Here is a 23,387-nt window from a genome sequence, read left to right as displayed (position 1 = left end):
TAAATTCTCTGAAAGAAGCTTTGTTAAAGAGACTTTATGGTTAAGTTGCACCAATACAAACCTATAAAATTCAGGGACAAAACTTTGTTAAAGGTTAAGGTGGTTAAGTTGCACTAATAAAAATTCATGAAATTCAATAAAAAAACTTTGTGAAAGGGACATTGGGCCTCATTACGACCCAGGCGGTAAGTTACCGCCTGGGTCGTACCTTTACCACCATGGCGTAAACTATGTTTACGCCATGGTGGTTGGTGGACTTACCGCCCCATTCCGAGGTTGGCGGGGCGGTAAGTCCCCAATCCCCATTTACCCTTCCCTATTCCCATTTTTGCCCCATAGGGCATAATGGGAGTGGGGAAGGCGTTAATTACGCCACCGTAAATTACGGTGGCGTAATTAACAACAAGGTCCCTTAGCACCATGGATTTTAACACCTGCTAAAAGCAGGTGTTAAATCCTCCATGTCGCTAAGGGACCTCGGAATCAGGCGGTAAGGGTCGGCGCTGTTTACGCTGCCGTAAACCCCTTACCGCCTGGGTCGTAATGAGGCCCATTATGGTTACAAGGAAAATCGAAAAACCTCGAAATGTGCCAGTTATGGTAAGCTAAGCAACCTTAACTCACGCCACCACCGTGCTCTGCTAAGACTAACACCCAGGACATCAAAGACATCACATGTGAAATATATTTTGATGAAAAGTCCCTATAAGGGGTTGTGTTCATAATGTTGGTAACACGTTGTCAGGTGTGATTGTGAAATGTTAAACATGTAATAACTAGCTAACAATTCAAGACTTGCTACACATTTATGCTAGTGCAAACAGTACATATGAAGACCCACAATGCATACACATCAGAGGCACATACAGGGAAACTAAATTAAGGAAGAATGTGTCATGCATGTCAACCCTTGCATACCTGCGTCTACACGGAAGTCTCCCAAAACTGTGAAACTGCCTGTCCACACGGCCAATAGAACTGCCAGGCCGTTCTATACCCAGTGGAGACTGTTTGCGAAGTTGCCTGGGAATCGCTTTCATTAACGTTCTACATGCGCATTGTAAACGCTCCATTAACGTTCTACATGCGCATTGTAAATACTCGCTTTCATTGACTTCACACTCGCAGGTCTACATCACGTGGTATGTGATTGGTCACCTGATTCTAATGCTCGGGGAACGTGGTGTCATCACATGCTATGCGAGTGATCACATGTTACGATTCACGCATAAAGCAATTGCGTATCATTGCGATCATTGCTTCTGATCGGAATAGTTACCTGGGTTCCGGAGCTTCTCCCGCTCGCTGTGGACTTCCTTCTCAGCTCCTGCCTGAAGCCTCATTCCACAGCGGTACGTCTGACACTTTACAGTCTGTTCCAATTCCATTTGGAGCGGCCGTTCGCAGTGCCACCCGGCATTGATGCCTGTTGATTTCCTCTTATAGCGGCCTCCCCGCTATTCTATCATTCATAGCAGTTTCCCCGCTATCCATTCAGCCATAGCGGTCCCTGTTACTCTAATTAGTCATTGGGACTACCTCCAATTTATAGGTGGTTTGCCTGTGATTTGGTGCGGGCAGGGACCGTTACTTCTAACCTGCCTCTAACCTGCCTATGACTGTGCATTTATCTGCTTACTGTGATTACTCAAGTCATCTTTACAAAGGCCATTTCTTTCACATCAAAGACTTGGAACAATTATCACCAAATACCAACGCTACAACACCGTTGGGATTTTTCCCTAAATCAGGACACGTGCACTGGACTCATTGGACGCTATCCTGTGTGCACCAACCCGACTCTAGTGCGGCACTCGTTCCACTCGGGTTAAGTTTCCTCTACTAATGTCCTTCCTTGTCGTTGTTTCCGCTTGCATTTCCTGGTGCAATTTGGGATTCAGCCTGTGACTGTCCTGATCAGCAGGTTAGTGTATTACAGAAAGGTTCATACTTGCTCTTGGCAGTAGTCTAGTCTCCAATGTACGTCTTTGTTTCTATTTGCAGTCTGGCAATTTATTGTTCCTTACACGCCCTTTCCACTGATTACTCCCTTTGGCTGTTGACTTTTACAGCCAGAGAGTGACATCAGTTGGAAGGTCTAACTTTGTCAGAAGTTGTTCTACCTCAGGTCACTCCTCAATATCCAGGAACGACTCCAGTTGTATCCTTTATTAAGTTCCAGCCTGTATGCTTTGATTGGTATACTAGTAGCGTATTCTGGTTTATGACAGAATCAGAAGCCATAGAAATGGAGGGGACAGACTCCTTGACTGTCCTAACTCAGCTAGTAGCGGATTTGAGTCAGGAGATGATTATGGCCCAGGAAACATTGCGCCATCGCATGGATGTGCTCCAAGACGCTATGCATGCATCCCCTCAAGGGGTGGTGAACCCAGCTCCTGTTGCCTCTAGTTCAGGTTTCGCCGCATCACAACGTGAATCAGTTCAGGTGGTAATGCCAACTCAGTTTCCTTTGGCACCACCAGAAAGGTTCAATGGAGACCCCAAGGTATATCGCACATTTTTAAATCAGTGTCGCCTCCATTTTCTATGCAGGCCCAATTCCTTTCCGGACCTGACTACAAAGGCAGCGTTTGTACTGTCACATCTAGGAGGCACTGCTGCAGCTTGGGCGAATCCTTTACTGGAGTCCAACAGCCCATTGTTGTGTGATTGTGATGCGCTGCTGTCAGCTATAAGTAAAGTATTTGATATGCGATATGCAACTCAGGCAACGGATTTGGAACTTTTGAATGTACAACAAGGTAATCAGTCCTTGTTAGCTTATCTCGCCCGATTCAACCAGTTGACGGCGGAAACTCAATGGCCATAAGATAAGAAGACCGAAGTTTTCTACAAGGGTATATCTGAGGAATTGAAAGATGCCTTATCTATGGTACCCGTAGTTACTGCAGGATTTACAGAACTACTGGACCTCGTCCTTCAAATAGACGCACGGAGATCCGCTAGAAAAGGCAAAAAGAAACCATGCTTATCAGTTCCTGGTTGTGCCGATGTTCCCCAGAACATCTACAGTGAACCTGCACAAATGCAAATAGGGGCTATTTGCGGTCGCTTGTCATCTGCCGAGTGAGAAAACCGTTGCAAAAACAACCTATGCATGTATTGTGGTTCTGCTGATCATTTATTGGTTTAATGTCCAAAGAAACCAGTTAAAAGGCAGGAAATGCCAAAGCACGGCAATCGTGGGGGTCCCTCTGTCGAGTGCCAAACCGGACTCCACTTTACATATGACCTTCTCCTCCGTAACGGTAGCTGTGTCATTGGGTTTCAATGGCATAGCCATTCAAACCAAGGCTATGGTAGATTCTGGTGCATCTAATAATTACATTGGCGTTACTTTTGCCAAACAATCTGCAATTCCCTCTGTAACCAAACCAGTCCCTGAAACGGTCAATACTGTCAATGGTTCCGCTTTGTCTTCCAGTTTAGTAACAGAAGAAACAGTACCTATCAGGGTGTCTCTACCTGATGGCCACACAGAGGATATGGTTTTTGAAGTGATTGCAGCACCTTAATACAAGTTGATATTGGGTCTCTCCTGGCTCAAGTTACACAATCCAGTCATAGATTGGGTGACAGGCCTTATACAATACCCTTCTGATTATTGGAATGAAAGATGTTTTCTAGAACCAGAAGTGGTCCAACATACACCTGTCCTGGCTTTTCTTGATGGGGTTCCAAACATAGGTGCAGTCGTTGCAACCAAAGCATCACTACCTAAGGAATATATTGATTATACAGATGTATTTGATAAAGGCAAGGCGGAACATTTACCACCACATAGACAATATGACTGTCCTATTGAACTGGTTGTTGGAGCTAAGACACCGACCGGTCGTGTGTACTCACTGACTCAACAGGAGGATGCAGTCCTGAAGGAGTACATTCACAAGGCCCTTAAGATGGGCTTCATACGTCCTTTACAATCCCCGGCGGCTTCTCCTTTGTTTTTTGTCCCCAAAAAAGAAGGCGACCTGAGACCCTGCATTGATTACAGAGCACTCAATGCTGTTACTGTTAAAAATCAGTATCCTTTGCCATTAATCAATGTTCTATTGGATCAGTTGGGCACTTCTGTCATTTTCACCAAACTGGACTTGAGTGGGGCGTACAATCGTGTACCCATTAGGGAAGGAGACGAGTGGAAGACCGCTTTCAAGTCACGGTATGGTCTGTTCGAATACCTTGTCATGCCTTTCGGGTTGTGCAACGCCCCTTTGACCTTCCAGTACTTTATGAATTACATCTTTGGGGATTACATTGATCAGTCCGTTGTTGTCTACCTGGATGACATACTGATTTATTCAGCATCCACTAAGGACCATATTGAACATGTGTCCAAGGTTCTACAAACTCTGCGAGACAATCATCTTTTCGTCAAGGCAGAGAAATGTATGTTTCACACTCAAGAAGTAGAATTTTTGGGTTATGACATTACCAGTCATGGAATTAGAATGAGCCATTCTAAGGTTAAGGCCATTCTCGATTGGCCTGTACCTAGTTCCATCAAATCCTTACAATCATTTCTTGGGTTACAAACTTTTATAGGTGGTTTATTCGATCCTTTTCTAAGGTGGTGGCACCACTTACAGCATTAACAAGTCTAAAGACAGTTTTCCTCTGGACCCATGAGGCTCAGGCCGCATTTGATTTGCTCAAAGAGGCTTTTACCATGGCTCCTGTCCTACAACATCCTGATCCAGACGTACCATACATAGTAGAAGCGGACACTTCTAGTTTGGCAATTGGTGCTATCCTTTCGCAGGAATGTAAAGAGACTGGGGTGGAACATACTGTTGCTTTTTTTTCTCGTAAACTAGCCCCATACGAGAAGAATTATACATTGACGGAGAAGGAATTGTTGACTATCAAGGAGGCATCCCTGACATGGCGACATCATCTCCTTGGGGCTAAGCATCCAGTGTTTGTTTATTCGGATCACCGACATCGTCAAGCCATCAAAACAATGAAGTGTCTTACTGCACGTCAAGCTCTATGGCATTCATTCTTTGCCCAATTCGATTTCCGCATCACGTATCGGCCTTCTAGGGATCATACTAAAGCAGATGCACTGTCCCGTCTCCATAGTGGTGTTGACGAAGTGTGCACTGAGAAACCTCCGCTCTTGGCGCATAACGTAATTTGCAGTTGTTCTGCACAACCTTCTGTAAAGCAGGATATTCAAGAATGGGTTTCACAGAACCCTCAGGAGGTGCATACCCTCAATTTGGAAGTCAGAAATGGCCTCTCATTTATACATGGAGTTTTGTATCTACCTACAGAGAAAACCTGTAATAAAGCATTGCGTTGTGGACATGACTCTTTGGTAGCCGCCCATCCGTGCCAAAAAAGGACATTGGACTTGCTTCGAAGATGGTGTTGGTGGCCTAAAATGGCACGGGACGTTGTAGACTTTGGGCCTCATCACGAGTTGGGCGGTAACGTCAGAGCTATTAGCGCCGGCGTTAATAGCCCTACTGCCAAACACCCCGGCGCTTATAGCGCCGGATCACGGGTTTGGCGGAACGGGTATTGCCCATTCCCCACTGATCCCATTCGGGAATTCCCCAATCCCCATTGGGCTCAATGGGGAATTTTCACGTTCTTACCGCCGGTGGATTTCCCGCCGGTGGTAATAGCGCAACATTTCTGCGGATTTCCCCCCAGCTCAGAGGTGGCTGCTGTGCATGATATTCTTTTTTTAATTTACCCTTGATGCACAGTGCTGTGCATTGATGGTAAAGAAAACATGACAAGTCAAAAACAATGTGATCAATTTCCAGTAGCACCACAGAGACCCCCCTGAGCATGTCATGTCTGGTATAGGGTTTTCTGAAATGCTATCCTGGATCCTTCACAATTTTGTATTATGGATGTGCCAAAATAAAACCTTGGATCAGCTGTGCAATCAACTTTTCATCCTCAATTTCAATTTGCACCAAAAACCCATTTGGCACCGCTGAGCATGATATGCATCCCAAATTTTGGTTGGCTCGTCATGTACTTGACTAAGCTGAAGTCTTTTGTAATTCTAGCTCACTAGTGGACTGAAGGAGGCTGACAGGTCACCATGGCCACAGCATAAGAGATGTATGTCAAGTGGCGGGTTTTGAAAATCTTATGACATGCTGTACAAGACATTTAGAAAATCATTGATATCTTAGCAACATAATCAGCACGTCTCACTTCCTCGAAGTGCATTTATGGATGTTCTAGTCATAGCACTAACTTCGGATGTTGATTCGAAGAGGCTCTTGTAATGCAAAACTCAATCATGGGATCAATGCCCAGATTGGACCTGGGCATCATTATTGTTGCTTGCCAGCCCAGTGTCATGATGCCTACCCACGGGGAACCAGACCAGGTCCAGCAACCCCAGAAGCAGGCATCAAGTTATTTTGAGCAAGCCCAAAAACCCCTGCTAGGGGCTGTTTGGGTGCGGTCCTGGCACCTATGGCGCCAGGCTCATATGGAGAGTCAGTCCTGGCGCCATAGGCGCCATGCTCATAGAGTAGAACTTACCTGATGCAGCCCATGCTGCAAGCTTACCTGGTGCAGACCATGCTTCAGAGCTCCAAGCCAAATGAGGCTTGGAAGGGACTATTTTACCTAGGGACTATTTTTTACTTGGGTGGGGCTGGGGAGGAATACTTACCTGTGACTACTTTGGAGGCTATTTAAACCACGCCCGAAGAGCAGCACACGCTTCGCGTTATTCTGCATTCAGCAGCGTAACGCTCACCGTGTCTGCAAGCCTGCATCCAGTCTTCTGGCACGCCCGCCTCGAGACTGCAGCTCCTAGAAAAAGAGAGGAACAGAAGGAGAAAAGATTAGAATAAGAGCAAACCTTCGATCCTTACCTGAATTCCGGATCCACCGTGCCGTCGAGCTGGAAGAAAGAAGCATTTTACATGCACCGCCTCGCCTGCTGCAGCGCCGCGCTGAACTCACCGGCCTTCGCAGCATCCTCACGATCCACCGCATCATTCTGCACGTTCCCGCCGCATTCTGGCACCTAACGAGAACACAAGAACAGCAAAGGTGAGCCAAGGAAATAACCAGAGGCAATAGTAACTACCCCCATAGACTTACCTGATTACTGCCGGGGGTACTATTCCTCTTCATGGGTCGGCACAGTCTCCATTGCATCCTCTCCATACCCCGGCCCCTAAGGGGAACAAAAGGACAACAAGGTGAGACAATGGGATAAATAAGGGGAACTCTTCTCACCGCAATAGACTTACCTAATTTTACCGCCAGAGGCATAATTCCCCGAACATCATATTTTCTCTCCACACCTGAATAAGGGAACAAGCAACAGGTTACATTCTGGCCTTATTTTATTGAACGGTGTAGGATAAGCCAAATCCTTACCTGAACTTCGTCAGCTACCACGAGGAACTCTTCGCTGGGGTCAAGCTGCAAACTGCAAGGAATCGGACAAGAGTGAAAGTCAGACATGTGAACTCTTACGAACTACATACTTTTCGGAGTCAATATTGTTCTGGAACTCACCAATTCCTTCGAGCCAGTGAAGCAACTGGTTATCAACGCACCCCTGCGCTCAATGCAGGATGGAGAGCTCATCTTTTCAGACCATCAGGTGAGACTATAAGAGGGGACATCAAAGGTGATCTGTGGGGAGAACAGCGGGGGTGGCGGGATTTACGCTCGACTCCACGGGTGGTTAATTCCCTTTCTCCATTTGCAGAAGAATATTCCTACGGGCCAAGCAAACGAAGCTAGGTGGGTCAGTCCAGTCCGTCATCTCGGTTCTACGCGTCACATTGGTGGAGACCGCAGCTGTCCAGTTCAGATCGACGCCTCTGTGGGAGCCAGGTGAGCGTAACACCCAGCGAGGTGGAAGATTCAGGACCCTTATCTTCACTGCCATCCACCCTGGCCTACGGTTAAACAGACACATACATGCCACATGCACTGGGCACTGGCTCCCTTTGACCTAAGCTGCATGAGCACCCAATAGCACAATGTTGCTGGGTCTATTCACCGAATCACCCCACCTCTTCACAGGAGCATGGAGACAAGATGAGGATGTACAAAAGATAGTGTGCTCAGAAGCCGATGGAGAAGGCTCATTGCCTCACACTCCCCTGAGTCTTGTGTCTCCTTGCACAAGCAGCCACCAAATTGCACACTGACACCATGGTGCAAAGGCACCACCGCCTGTTCCCTTTGCCCATTCTATTCGGACATTTGCAGATGCACTTTGATCTACCACCTTGTTGCCAGTTGTTCCAGGGTCTTCCATGGGCCACTTAACTGTGCAGTGCTGGTCCACCTGAGCCGTGGCCATTCACTGCTCCTGCATGCCGGCAGCTCATATTTATTACTTTCATGGTGATACTGTGTGCACCATCATGTCTGCTCAGGTGTGTTTGTGTGTGTGTGCGCGCATTTGTGCATTCAAAATACAACAACCCCGCAAACTCAGAACCCCTTCTGGGATGCATTTGGAACTCACTTTTCATCCCTTGAACATTTTCCTCTTGGGTCGCTGCCTGTCCCCATGCCCCCTGAAATTTCCCATCAGGGTTTGTGCCACAGTGAGACTTCCGTTAGTTCCATTTCTCCTGCCTTTGCCGTGACCGTACTAGTGTATGTGGTGAGAGGTTGACTAGTCTGTTGCCAGAGCCAGCAGGAGCGTGTCATTACCATTGGAGCCAGATGTGCTAATGCGATACGGTGGGACAAGCAACCAGAATGGGCCCTAATACCACCAGAGCCAATACACACAATCACATCCTCCATCATCCAGGCTTTCGATACAACATTAGCTGTCTTCTGTGAGTCTTGCCCCTTTCATGAAACACTTTCTGTTCACTCTCTTTCAGCTCCAAAATTCCTAAACTTCTTTGACTTCCACTCAGAGATGGGCTGTGGAGGAAGTGAGCCTGCAACACTCAGACAGCCAATCCCCCACCATGTATGCACCCACCGACTCTTTCAGGAAATCGGATGAGATGTTGGAAAGTTGAGTATCACCAGCCCCTTCATTCCAAGCTTTAGGTCTCTGTCCTTTGCAATCCCAGCCTAATTCTTAACGTTTGACACCAGCTCTGCTGCCTGACATGCTAGTTTACCGGACGCTGACCCCGCTCCAGATCCAATCGGGGACTTCTGCTTAGTTAACTCAGTTTTTTTGAGCATTCTGCTAAACGTTGCATGTGTCTTGTCACGTAAGTAATGGGTATCAATAGACCAGACTCCTGCAACTTAAGGTTTATTTAGGACAATTATAGTCCCGGGCCAAAATGACATACTGCGAAAGACATAAAGTGTAACTAAAAGATGTTAGGATTCTCTGGTAAACACTAATAAGGGCCTCACTAAGAGTTGGGTGGTATTCCAGCTGGGATAGCGCCCAACTTTATTTGCGTCAGCACTCACCCGTCAGGTGGTATTACCGCCGGATCACGCATTGGGCGCTACCCGTTATCTTTCGGAGTGTGGGCGGTACAGGGGTTCCTTTCCCAACTGTGAAAATGTTGCACTAGAAGAAGATTCCAAGCAACAATAAGTCCCCGCTGTCATCTGCCAGTTGCAGATTTGTCAGGGGTTCCCTTAAACTAGGTAAATAAGGGGCAAAAAGAAAAGTTTTCTAAACAAGCAAATTCTCAGTCACAGGTTTTTGATTTTCTGCACCCTTTTAGTGTCTCCAGGGAAGTCCATCCCTGGCCTCATGGCCTCGCTCTGCCACCTTGAGGAGGAAGAGGTAGATCTGGAATTGCTCTGTCAGGAGGGGTGTCCAGGCCCCGAGTCAATATTCCAGTCTCCACAAGGACATGGTCTTTTGGCAACTGGGTGGGTCACAAAGAAGGATCATTTAGATTCCCTGAGGGCTGATTCTCGCTGATTTCTCTGGCTCTTATTCCTGCCTCTCTGAGCATGTGATATCCTCCCTGCTGATTATTTGTTTATCGCCTGCCTCTATCACCTGCCTAAGGCCAATCAGGTATCAGAATTTGCCTGAGCTTATTATTTTCCTTTTCCTGATGTTATATGCATTCCTCCATTCTTCTTCTTATATGTAATCCACCACTGTCTCCGTCTCTGTCTCTGTCTCTGTCTCTCTCTCTCACTGTCTCTGTCTCTCATTTTCTCCCTCTCTCTCTCTCTCTTTCTCTTTCTCGTCACCAACCTCCACTTCAAACCTCCTTTGCCAAGAACTGGAAACGCTACCATGTTCCTATCATCCCCTGACAACCTGCAGTCTCCCAATTTTCTCATTCCTCCTGCTTCTTCCATATGCAACCTTCTGCCTCCTCCAACAACCTCCTGTTATCTTCCACACCTCTGCTTAATGTTTTCACCAATTCCACTGAACTTGCCAATATTTGCTTCCTAATGTTCTCCATCAATCTCTTTCGCTGCCTCTCCTGACAGCTCTTTCAGATGTTTGCAAGCTTCTGTACCGTCAGCAACCTCCTCCAGATCTTTCTTAACCTTCTGTGTACAACTGCCATCCACCTCCTCAGTTTGTCAGACCTCCTCACTATTCAGTTTGAGGTCTTTCTTCTTCTCTTTGCCATTCTACTCCTTAGGGTGACTTGTCTCGGAATTTCCCTTATCAGCCTACTGTAGGATTTTAGCACACTCTATAAACCATCTGATCTTCCCTCTCATCAATCTCCCATTTGGTGCTACTAACCCCCTCTTCTCAAAAGCACCACACGGCCTCTAGATCTTGTTCCTTCCCAAGAGTCTATCCAGACTCCTCTGCCTCTGTCAGGTCTATGTGATTGCTCCACCATTCTTGCTGAGACCCCCAAAATGTCATTGTTTTATTTTGAACCCCCTTTCACCTCAGATATATGTGGGTGGAGACCCCCTGCAGCTTCCCCTAAATTCATTATATACTATACCTACCCCCCCCCACATATATTTGGGATGAAAAGGGGGTCAAAACAAAAATGATTGACATTTTGGGGGGTTGCGGCAAAAATGGTGCAGTAATTGTACAATCCCCCTCTACCACCCCAGTTCTCCATTACCTGGTTGCACACCATCCTAATGGACTGATGCCCCAGCCTCCCCTCTACACTCTCCAGACACATCATTTGCCTCCAACGCCCTCTCTGAAGCTCACACTCCTCTTCAATATTCCAATGTCCACACTCCAAATTCAGACTATCGCAAAACACCCACTCTGACTGCCTAATATTTCTTGGTTTTACAGTGCTCCCCCTCTTCCCCTAGATTTGGCCTTTGGTTTTATGACTGCACCTGTGCCTTGCATGTGGGGCAGCGTTGAGACTGGTTGTTATTTCTGGGGGCACCCAGCCTAGAAGGTATAGAAGGTTATCTTGAATGAATGGATTTCCAACTTGTATCCTCAGAGGGGGAAATCTCTTCTGGGATACAATGGATACACTCATGGTACAATCTGTGATTGGAAAGCTGCATAGTATGCAAGTTTGTATCAAGCTCAAGTATTATAGACTCTGAGAGCAACTCTGAGAGTTTGAAATGACTTCCTCTCTACCACTGGATGGTTTGTACCAATATCAACGTAAATGGTAATACAAGCATGTGAATGAAATTTTCTCAAATTCAAGGGAATCATTTGTTTTTCGTTTTCAGGAATTTGGGTCTGCTTAGAGAGATCTTCAGGCTCTCTCAGTTGCACAGGGAGTTCATAGCCAATTTCCCTCTAAAACCTGGGATCCAAAGGGATGGGGACATGGTGAGGATAGTGAGGAGGTTATTTTAAGCATTCTACCTGGAACTCCTAAGAACAGAAATCTGGCTTGGTCACTTTGTGAATCAAAGAGCATCCTGGCAGGGCTGTTGGATATCGGTGAAGGGTTAAGTGAATCAGTGGAGGGCTCACCTTTTTCATGGCTAACATCTTGTTCGTCAGCCTCCTCCATCTATGAATCTATGCAATTTTCCATGTGGTACTGACAAATTTCCGTAAGAGCATAGCTTTGCTCAATTTGCACACACACTACAGCTTTCTGACTCAATTCTGCTCCCCCATTTCATCTAACTCTGCAGAAATGAAGGGGTCTTCATCAGTGACTTCATTTTCTAACATTCTTTACACACTAACAGTCCTTGTGCAAAATTATCTGCTTCGATAGGTGTTGACTGAGATCTACCACTGCGTCTCACTATGTAAGGCTGTTCAAGATATAGGGCATTCTCAGGTCATCACACTGAATAAAAGAAACGTCTAGACAAAAGTAGGCTTAAAATATGGTGAACACTTTGAAGGCACACCGAGAGCATGTTGGCAGAGGTTGATATTGTCATAGGCAAAAGACCCAGGCTTTAATTGCTAATTTTCAAGTGTCAATAAACTAGTTTATTGTTAGATGCAAGGGCAAAACATTTCAGATGCTTGCTGGTAATCTTTAAGGGTCACACATAATCAAAGGGTTCTTCCATGTGTCAAGGGACAGAGTCATAGACCACCACAATCCTGCGATAGTTCACTAAAAAGATGGCTGATTGATCTAGTGGCAGGTGGTCCTGATGCTGAGCAAAGTTACAATCTTGTTGCATGGTGTCATTATGGATATCACATTCCTTTGGAATGCAATGTCCAGTTCCTCCCAATCCTATTGTCAGGGTCAGCTGCCCAGAAAAAACAAATATGGAAAATAAGCCGAACTCTGGACGAAATGCAGCATGGGGAAGAAGGTGTCTTGTGTTTGAGCCCATTGGCTTTTGATGAGTTACGATGGGCAATCTTTAAACCTTTATGCAGGTGCTTTGAGGTCATGTGTTGCCAGGGGAATTTGGCCCACGGTTGTCAAATTATCATCTTCGGGATGAGGAACTGTCACAGTTTAGGTCACCAGTTCTTACACCTCCATTGGCATTTATCATTGGTGCTAGATCTATTTTCTGAACTCTAGATTGGTGTGGAGAAGACAAAGTGTTCCAAGCATGTGATGGATTTCAGATAGGTGCAGCAACTCAATTCCAAAAAGATAGTGCTGGGTAAACAGCGAGGGTCCTCATTCAGAAAAGAATATGTCCCTTTTCGGTTTCCTTGGAGGAACCTAGATAAAAAAGAGTAAGCCGTGCTGAGCAGTGGGAAATATGGAGGCAAAACCTTAAGTTTGAATGTCTTCAAATCATGGGTATTTTGGGGTGTGTTCCAAACAGAGATGGACTGGTCTAAAGGAAACTCTTGATATTTCCCAGTAGGCCTCTGCACCCTGGGCCTCTTTTGTCTGGTAACCTATCTAACTTCCACATTTTCTCATAGGAAAGGGGTAGGGCTTGCTGAAAATGTGTAATATGGGGCCACTTTGAACATTATTTCCAGGGCCTCTCTTGGTTCCCAGTCCAAACCTGGTTCCAAAGAAGCAAAAGAGATGCAGGAATGAGAGGCTGCAAGGGTGGTTGAGTGTTACACCCTTGGCTGTGTGAAATGGAGGAAGAGATGTGAGATGCAACAGCGAGCATGGAATCTAGGATTAAGCCAAGACATGAAGCCAGTGTTTTGAGCTAAAGCAACCTAAGAAGGTGCTAATAATTTATGTTGTTCACTGGACAAGGTGTCTTGCAGCCACACATGTTCTCTTGAGATATGATTGCCCTGTTTATGCAGCATATATTTCAGCTTTCTGGCTTCCTGATTGGGTTTCACTTTTTGATGCTGCTTTTTGTATTCATGCTTTTACATTGCTCAGCGTTAATCATAAAATAAATGTTCACGCATTGTAGGCTGTGTTTTTGGCTTGTTTGTAGGAGAACATATTATCATTTTGATATATTTTCTATCCTCGTTTGACGCAGATTGTGGCCGGAGTGAAATATGCAATCACATATACATATACGGAAACGAATTGCTCCAGAAAAGAATTCCCAGAGATAGGTCCACACTGCACCGGCCAAGGCGTGAGTTATTTCTACATTAATGTTCCCAAGAAATTCTGCATGGAGGAAATCAAGACCAAGGAGAATTGTCCTTTTATTGCTTTCATTGATCACTGCAAAAGTCCCAAATGCCAAATTACATGATTACATGTCTAGCTAGCGTGGTTCCACGACATGCAGTGTATTGACCATGTTTGAAGGCCAATGTGCCTTATTTTAAATTAATTTCATTTTCAAGCAAAGCTGTCAAAGCAGTCAAAGCTGTGAATGCCACTGGGATGATGTAGCTGCCTCACTGTAGTGCAGGGGTCTGCATGCGGCTCTCCAGAAGGTTTGGACGGCAACTTCCATGATTCCTCACCATTCACTATGCTGGCTAGGGCAGATGGAAGTTGCAGTGCAAAACATCTGGAGAGCCAAAGGTTGCAGACCTCTGCTTTAGAGAATTCACTTAGAATCCATTGCAACCTAGGAAGAGTCTTGTCAAATAACGCTGTTGAAAGAAGCTGTAGGCGAGCTGCTTCAGGAGCCCACCACTGCTCCCAGGGATTATCAGTAGTCAAACGTGTGGCTCTCCAGATGTGTTGGCCGATGACTCCCATGATCCTTTCCGTTGACTATACTGGATGGGCTGATGAGGCGTTGTAGGCCAAAACATCTGGAGACCCATCAAGATGCCTCAAAGATGTTTACAGGTACCCTGATCAATATCTCACCAAAAGGCAGGCACATAGAAAGAAGTTTTTTTGTGACCGCTTAATGATCAAGGGCCTTAACTGGAGAGAAAGATTCTAGGAGCTGTGTCAGTGTGCACCATTTTGACAGTGAAGGAAACTGAAGGGCAGTGAAAATTGTAGGTTTAGCAAGATCACTGACACATCTCCCGCATATCTGCGGCATCTAACAACTTGGCCAAACTCTTTCAAATCTGCAATGAACTGGCCAATCCCACTGCAGTCTGTACCTCTCCTGTCCCTTCCCAGGCCCTCTGCACGGCTCTGGCTTCTCATTTCGTCTCTAAAACTCAGGATATCCTGTATTCTCTCTCTTCCTCTTCCCCTCCCCCTCTACTCCCTGCTCTTCCGCTAGCCCTTTTTCGGCCTTCTCTCCTCCCTCCTTCTTTGCTTTCCCCCTGTTATCCCCAGACAAGGTTTCTAGACAAGTCCGATCTATGAATGTCTCATCAATACAGGTTCATCCCTGTTCCTCCAAAACCATCAAGGACCACATTGACTCCCTGGCTCCTGCTCTGGCCGACTTCTGCAACCACTCTTTCTCCACTGGAGTCTTCCCATCCCCCCTGAAGCTCTCCCTTGTGCACCCTCTTCTCAAGAAACCCTCTGCCGACCTGTCCTGCCAGGCTAACTATCGCCCAATCTCCATCTCTCCATTCCTGGGCAAACTCCTGGAAAAGCTGGCCATCTCCCAGCCTAATCTTCACCCTGATTCTGTTGGTTGTCTTCATGACCATCAGTCTGGCTTCAGAGCTGGCAGAAGCACGAAAACTGCTCTCCTGAACATCAGTGAAGACCTGCTCTCAAGCCTTGATTCCAACGCCCCCTGTGTCCTCATCTTACTTGATCTCTCGTCTGCCTTTGACACAGTCAACCATGCCATCCTGCTCAACCGTCTCCGTGATAACCTGGGTATCATCGGTCATGCCCTGGCATGGCTGACTTCTTTACTCTCTGATTGACCCTCCCAGGTACAACTTGGGTCCTTCCTCTCCTCTATCCCTATCTCTATCTCTACCTGTGGTGTCCCCCAGGGTTCTAACCTCTCTCCCTGGCTGTTCAACCAATACCTGGCACTTCTTGCCCACCGCATTGCTGCTCTCTGCCCCACCTTTCAGTGCTATGCGGATGACACGCAGCTCCTTTTCAGGCTACCTTCTGCCACCTCTTCTCCGTCTCTCATCTCTGACTGTCTGTCTGCTATCCAGGAGTGGTGTGCCGCCAATGCTCTCTGCTTTAATGCCAGTAAGACTGAGATTCTCCTCATCGTCACACCCGCTCCCTCCATTACTGTCACTCTCTGGTTGGCCTCTCTTGGCCCTCTTCCTGCTCCACCTGGGAGGCTAAAAACCTCGGGGTCATCTTCGACTCCACACTCTCCTTCTCTCCTCACATCTCTGACGTCTCTAAGAGGTCACACTACCAGCTGCACCTCCTCAGTGGTATTCTTCCCTTCCTCCCCTTCCACCAGAAGCTCACTGTCTCCAGAGATCTGGTTCTCTCTAGACTGGACTATTGCAACAGCTTCTTTCTAAATCTGCCTGCTTCTACTCTCCGCCCTCTGCAACTCATCCAGAACAGGACTGTTAGACTTGCTCTTGGCCTCAAGCCCAGGGATCGTATCTAAAAAGGACTGAAATCTCTTCACTGGCTCCCAGTGGCTGCGAGGATTAAGTTCAAAACCCTCTATATTGCCCACAAGGCATTCTGGGGCCTGGGGCCTCTATACCTTGAACTCTCTCTTCCTAAATTTCTTCCTTCTCAAGCTCTTCACTCATCCTCCTCCAGCTCCCTCACGGTCAGTCGCTTCTCCAAGCAAGGAGTTGGTGGTAGATCTCTTTCTTCGGCTGGGACCTCTCTCTGGAACAGCCTCCCTGCCTCCCTGAAACTTGAGGAGAACCATGTCTGGTTCCAGAAGCACCTCAAGACCTTCCTCTTTGCTTCTGCTTTCTCTCCCCCTTCTCCCCTGCTGAATTTCTGGCTGAACTGTACCGGTTACCTGGCAACCCTCTGATCTCGAGCCCAGGTCCCCTCCCCCACTAGGTACACACCTGCACTGCCTCCCTGGCAACCCCCACACCTGGGGACTGTTTTCTGTATCCCTACAGTACCCCACCAGCATTTGACACCTGATGTATGCACTTACCCTTGCACTTGCCAGCAGCTGACCCTACTTCTCATATTGTTTATTTATTTATTATCCAATGTACGGCACTGTTCCCCCCCTCCCACTCTGCACTTTTCACTTCCCCCTTCCCCCTTCCCCTGCACTTGTGTGATCTGAATGACACTTGGCCTAGTATGATCACTGTCTCTGTCTTCCCTCTGTTCCCCCTCCCTTGCCGCATTGCGCCTTTAAACACTTGTGTAGGCGCGTTATATATGCCATATCATATCATATCCCTGGGTTTTAATAGGTAGGATGCACTTTTCCGTATCCGCAGGGCCAACGGATTGGCATTTGAGATGCTAAAAAATGAGTGCCCAAAAGAGATAAATAGATATAGCCTTGGTCACTATGTAGCACAGGCCCATCCAAGCCACACCAATACATCATTGAGGGGCACATCATTAAGTAGAAAGGTTGACCGAGAGCATACAGGATTTGAATTAGTGCTCAATACAGCAGTGTTGAAAAGGAGGAGCTAGATTATTGAAAATATTGTTTTACAGTAAAGTAGAAAAGGAGGGTTAGTCTATAGGTTATTGTACGTATATGTTGTATGTGTTCCGGACTCATCTAAGTAGAGTTGGTCATATAAAGCTCAAACAATGTTATTCATCTCGTCAATGACTACAGAGATTGGACCATAAAAAGCTGCACTGAAAGGGATGAGCGTGAAACTCTAATGGCTCTCAAACCAATATGGAAAACAGTGTTCTCACGCTTTCTGCACTCTCACTGTATTGTGCCTTGATCTTGCCATGTCGACGGCAACTTCCTCCAGCGAAAACTGGTTCAAAGCATTTCTAATTCTGATCAGTTACCTTAAACCATATCAATGTTCGGAGCAGGTGTATCACAATTCCTGCTTCTTCAGTTATTGGCCAATGTGTCCTGCTGCCACAGAGATACCTTCTTAATGGCCAAAGCATAGCCAATGATTTCACCACTCAGGTATTATTTCCTGGAGCCCTATACTGTGCCAGAGAGCAGACTTATCCAAGGTTACTCTCATGGCTGGATCGCGTTTCAGACTAAAACGTGCCAAAAAACAGGTCACCATAAAGCAAAGATGAGTTAAGGCGCCATGATCTCATTGATACTGATAATGGGGAGTGTTACCAATAAAGCCTATGACGTTCTGACTACTTTGCATATTAAGAAGCATTTAGGAACCATAAAAATGACCACAGAGCTTTGTATCTGTCAAATACATCAGTGAGAGTTGTATGACTGAATCACGAAACACCTAATGCACCCTGGGCTTGATGCACGTTTCATTTTTTATTTCTTTTAAAGAAAACTCAATTTAGTTTTTCAATCTGCTGTAAGAGGATTCAATTCAACACTACAGCTAAGTCAATTCCAGTTTTGTCTGGTCCCTCTACTTTGGAATGACCCTTGATCTTTTTCCAGTAGATGGTCATCCCATTCGATGTGACCAGATCATCAATGTTTTGGATCAACTTCCCATGTTTCAAGGGTTTGTTGTTAGCACATAACATGCCTCTGGTTTTCCAATTAACCAGGTGCTCCACGATCCCGTTCCGTACATAATCCGAATCTGTGATTATGACCAGTTTGTGGAGTTGATGTTGGACAGCAGTGAGGATGGCCTGATGCACAGCCATCAATTCTGCCACCTGACTACTTCGGGGACCAATTTTGTATCCGGCGGAGGGTTCTGGGAACTCCTTCACCCATGCATTCCCTACGCCAGCCACCAGTTCTTTCTCCCCGTCGTTGTCAACATGGTAAGAGCATCCATCCACATAGACAGTGGGCATTCCCTCACACTTGTCCTCTTCAAAGACTTTGTGTGGGGAATTAAGGTATGCCTCCGTGTTGTCCTTGATTTTTAGACTTTCGTCCTCGAGACAGTTTTCTCTGGCACAATCATGCAAGTCAGCCAGACCTTGCGCGAGGGGACTCTTCTTGTTTTGGCCATATCTGACCTCCACAGGAAAGCCTTGCATTGACAGAATCCAGGAAGTAATTCGGGAATTACTCACATTTCCGGCCCGGATTCTATCACTTTGGAGATATTGCAGAGGCTGGTGTGGAGTCTCCACTATGATGTGTTCCCCCTGGATAAACGGGCGGTAATTCTTCAATGCCCACACCGTTGCCAGAAGTGCCTTCTCACAATCGTTGAATTTTTCCTCCACAGAGGATAAAGTTTTGCTCGCATAGGAGATTACTTTATTGACCTTGTCATGCTTTTGGTATAATACTGCCGTCAAGCACGTATTAGAGAACCCCGTCTCCAGGAAGAACTCCTTGTTTCTGACAGGGTAAGCTAGGCAAGGCGCTTGTGAGAGGCTTCTCTTGAGTTGTTTTACCACCTCGGCTTGTTCTGGACCCCATTCCAACTTGACCCCCCCTTCAGTAGATGAATCAGGGGTCTGGTGATCTCTGCGTAGCCCTCAATGAACTTTCGGCTGTAATTAGTCAGTCCAAGGAGGCTCCTTAGTTCCCGCAGAGTTGTGGGGTCTTTCAGTTTCTGAAGTGCTTCCACTTTCTTTTTCTGGGGACAGAGACCCTGAGGAGTAATCTCATGCCCCAAGAAATTAACACGGGTTCTACACCACTGTGCTTTCTGATAGGAAGGTTTTGCTCCGGCGGCCCTCAACTGCATCAGAACATAACGGATCTCTGCTATGTGTTCCTCCACAGATGAACCTTTGATGAGGACATCATCTACATAAGCCAGGTTACCCCTTGCACCCAGGTCGGGCATGGCCTTGTGTAGGAAAATGTTGAATTCATTGCTGGAGTTGAGGTATCCGAAGGGAGTCCGGGTCCATGTGTACTGCTGACCCCCAAAGGTAAAAGCCAGCTTGTATTGGTCCTCCCTACTGACAGGCACAGTCCAGTATCCATTGGTCAGGTCTATTGCAGTGAATACCTGTGACCCCTGGATCTGGGCCAGCCCTTGGTCAATGTAGGGCAGAGGCCATCGGGAAGTATGGACCCGTTTGTTGAGCTCCCTGAGGTCGGCGCAGAGTCTCCACTGGCCGTTTGGCTTCAATATTCCCAGCACCGGATTATTGAAGGTGCTGTGAACTGGACGGATTATTCCCCGGGACTCAAGGTTCTTAATTATTTCAGTAAGGGACTCCATGGATGCAAGAGGCAAACGATATTGCTTCACAAACACTGGAGTCATGCCAGGGTCCATGGGGATTGTTGTTGTGTGGATGTCGGTGCGGCCACAGTCATATGAGTCTACCGCAAAGAGATCTTGGAAATCCAAGAAAACTTGTTTCAACTTTTGCTTTTGTTCCAGAGTCACACAGGCATCAGCTAGGTTGACTCTCTCTTCCACCATCTGCCTGAAGCCTGGAAAGACTTCTGGTTTGGCTATCTCAGCGGCCTCCTCCAGCTGGGTGGAGAAGTCCCTGGTCAGAGTGCTGATTGGGACTGGAGGCTTCAGGTGGGAAAGGCAACCCTCATGGACCTGGAAAATCACCTCATCCCTCCTGAAGTCACAAGTCACATCTTCCTTACCATAAGGGCAGGAAGTGTACACCAGGAAGTTCCCCCCATGCCGGGTAAACATCCTGTCTGGTGTTGTATTGTCCTCACTGTCACTGTCAAAACAGTCCTTGGGGATTGGTCCTAACAGTTCATTTCCTAAATCGATGGAAAAATGTTGGTCATCAACCGCCATTCCAATAATGGTGCCTGCGGCTAGAGTAATACTCTTTAAGTCGCTGTTATCCACCTCTATTATAATGGTGTCATGTTCTATGTTGACTAATGGAGTTGGGTTTACCCCCAACCCTTGCTGTTGGAGAGAAGCATTTAGATGTATATAAGCATCAGGGTTTTTCAAATGTTGTCCTCTTTTAACTTTCACTTCCAGGGAGAATTGTCGGGTCCTTTCTGGGATGTTGACTTCCTCTTTGATCTGAATTTCAACTGCATAAGGTAGCAATTGAGCTGACCTAAATGCTTTTTCTAGATCATCAAAGCCCATGGGATTATCCGCTAATCGGGACCAAGCTTTGAAGTTTATTAGGTCCAAACTAATGGCAAAGCGATTGAGAATGTCACTGCCTAAGTAAAAGGCGGCAGTGACGTCTCGCACGACCCAACAATTACGGACTATGCTCTTGTTGCCAATGGAGATTTTGAGCATACACCTGCTTGGCAGGAGCTGTTTGGAATTAGGTGCTTCCAGGTCCATTTCCCATTTGTCTATCAGTTTGAATGTGGGAATGGCTGGATCTTTTGGGAGTTGGCGGAACATGGCTTTGCTGATGAAGCTCTTACCTTTGTTCACACACACTCGAGCGAGAACAGAGTCCTTCCCATCATTTAACTGAACAGGGATGAACAACTGCTCTCCAATTTGCTGAATATCAGCCAGGCTCTGAGCTGATTTCACCTCTTTCTGGACTATAGGAGTGAGAGTTTCTGATTGTGGATTAGTAAACAATTTCAGGGTGTTTCCTTCCAGTGTGGAATACCACCTTAAACTGGAAGGAAGGTTGATTTTCAGAAATAGAGAGGACCCCCCATCACCAGTCTGTTGTCCTACTGCTATTACTGTCACGTCTGGAATCTGCTTGTTCTGGAAGTGAAATTCTGCTTGGTAAGATTTTTGTTCAACCATGTGGCAGGTGCCGTTTAAACTAACATGGTTGACACTCTGTTTTAATTTTATGGGTCGGCTAGTCTGGGTCCAGAGGACCTTGTTTACGCAATCTATTAGGGGTGACAACCTTCTCAGGAGGTCATTCCCTAGTAAACAAGGGGTGCCCTCTGGAGTCACAACTATGACTGGGTGTTTCAACTTGTGTCGCCCAATTTTAATGTCCAAATCTGCCGTCCCCTCGACGGGAATTTCCTTCCCGTCAAAGTTCTGGAGTTGTCCAGGAAGTGAGGTGAGAGGAATTTGGTAATTCCCTCCCCTTCCTGCATTCAGTTCATCAAAGGCCCTTCTGGACAGAAGGGTAGCTTGAGATCCCGTGTCCACCAGCGCTGAAATCGTACCCTGCCCCTGTACTTGTACCGGGGCATAATATCTTCCCTCCTTCTCCTCAAGGGGGGACAGATAATGCACATTTTTGGACAACTGGTGGGCTAACTTTCTGGTTTTGGACATTGCAAGAGAAGAAATTTGGGCAGAATTCTGTGGAGAGCCTTGGGAATCTGAAAGAAAAAGTTGGCAACTGGAGATCAGAGCCATTGTGGGTTCCCCTGGTTCCGGTTCTGGGCCGCCCCCCCCACCTTTTTGGAGGCAGTCACCAGGATGGGTTTGAACCAGGGGATTTCGGTATTGTGGGTTCTGGAATGAGATGATGGGCGGCGGTAGCTCAGTCTCCATATCTCCCCAGTCTGAATTGACATCCCTTGGGACCCATTTTTCCTTGGAGGAGTTCCCCCATCTCTGAAGGAGAAGATCCTTTTCCCAGGATCTTCTGAGGATCCCTCTCCCTCAAATTGGAAGACCTGTACCTCCTCCACAAAGTGGGTCTGTTTGGGTCCTTTGTTTCTCCTACCCCCCCTCTGCTCCTTGGGAGGCAGGCTTTCAGGGGCAGGAGATTTTGTTTCCGGTTCCTGGTTTTCCAGGGGCTGTTTACAAGTTGGGAAGGAAGCTTCCTCCCTAGCAACCTGTGTGTTATCGGGGTGCTGCCCCCGTCATTGTTCTGGAGCACCAGGTCCAAAGTTTGGGGCATTCTGCGGTGGCATGCTCATCTGAGGGTTCTGTTGAGCCCTCAGTATGTGACCCAGATCCCGTGCCATATTTTGGACTTGGCGCTCTAACTGGGAAACCCACTCAGGCTGATACGGGGCTCTATTTTCTCCCCTGGGCTGATCCCAGGAAGGGTAGCTATCCCTTCTCTGGTAGTACCCCTGGTTGTGAAGATTTTGGTACCCCTCCACCCCTGGCCTCCCCTCTCCCAGATTAGGTTGTCTGGGCTCAGGGAATTGGGGAAAGAAGGATGGATGATTTTGGGGCTGGAAATTGGGTGGATACCTGGGGAAGAAGTTCTGCCCAGGGTTTGCAGAATGTCTGCCCTCCTGTGGGAAGTTAGGAGGGAAGTTCCCTGGGTTAGGTGCTTGGCTGTATCCCCCCCCTTGGGCTGGAGGAGTCCACACATAACCCAGGATGGGTCGATTTCCCTTGTAACGGGGACTTACATAATCAGGAGAGCGAGGGACCCCATTTGTGGGACTACCTCCTTGACTCCCTGTTTGTGACTGGCCCGAGGACCTTCTGGGCCTAGCATTATTAGGTGCAGGTAGGTTTTTAGGCCCCCCCATCTCCAAATCTAAAACGGGGGCAACCTTTACCTCTGCCACCTTGGCAGCAGCAGGGGTGCTGTTGGTTTTGGGATTTTTGGGCTGGTTTTTGTTTTCCACCGGTTTCTGCACCTTGTAGATGCGGGTGGCTTGTTCAATGACCCATTCTAAAGATCTTTTCTCATGAAAATCTCTCACGAGCTGGGTCATTATGTATTTGGGCAAGGCATGGAAAAAAGTATTAACAAATTCTCTGCTGTCCGTGCGCACCCTTCTGGTGGTCTGCGCAAAAGCACGCTTTAATTCTTGCACAAACTCTTGTGGGGCCTGATCCTCCCCACATTGCAAATTGTAGG

At 47.0% G+C, this 23,387-nt stretch overlaps 1 protein-coding gene across 1 annotated transcript in view; it reads left to right on the top strand.

The window, feature by feature from the left end:
• The window catches only part of LOC138493246 (T-kininogen 2-like), a 175,760-nt gene that overhangs the window by 62,284 nt on the left and 90,089 nt on the right, over window positions 1–23,387 (top strand). Inside the window, exon 5 of the mRNA XM_069620380.1 lies at window positions 13,798–13,899. Within this exon, the coding sequence (XP_069476481.1) occupies window positions 13,798–13,899 (102 nt within the window). The remainder of the gene's footprint in view (window positions 1–13,797; window positions 13,900–23,387) is intronic.

Source organism: Ambystoma mexicanum, chromosome 10, assembly GCF_040938575.1.
Source record: "Ambystoma mexicanum isolate Mex_15411 chromosome 10, UKY_AmexF1_1, whole genome shotgun sequence".
Taxonomy (NCBI): domain Eukaryota; kingdom Metazoa; phylum Chordata; class Amphibia; order Caudata; family Ambystomatidae; genus Ambystoma; species Ambystoma mexicanum.
The sequence above is the reverse complement of the archived record's forward strand: the minus strand, read 5'-3'. Positions and strand labels throughout refer to the sequence as shown.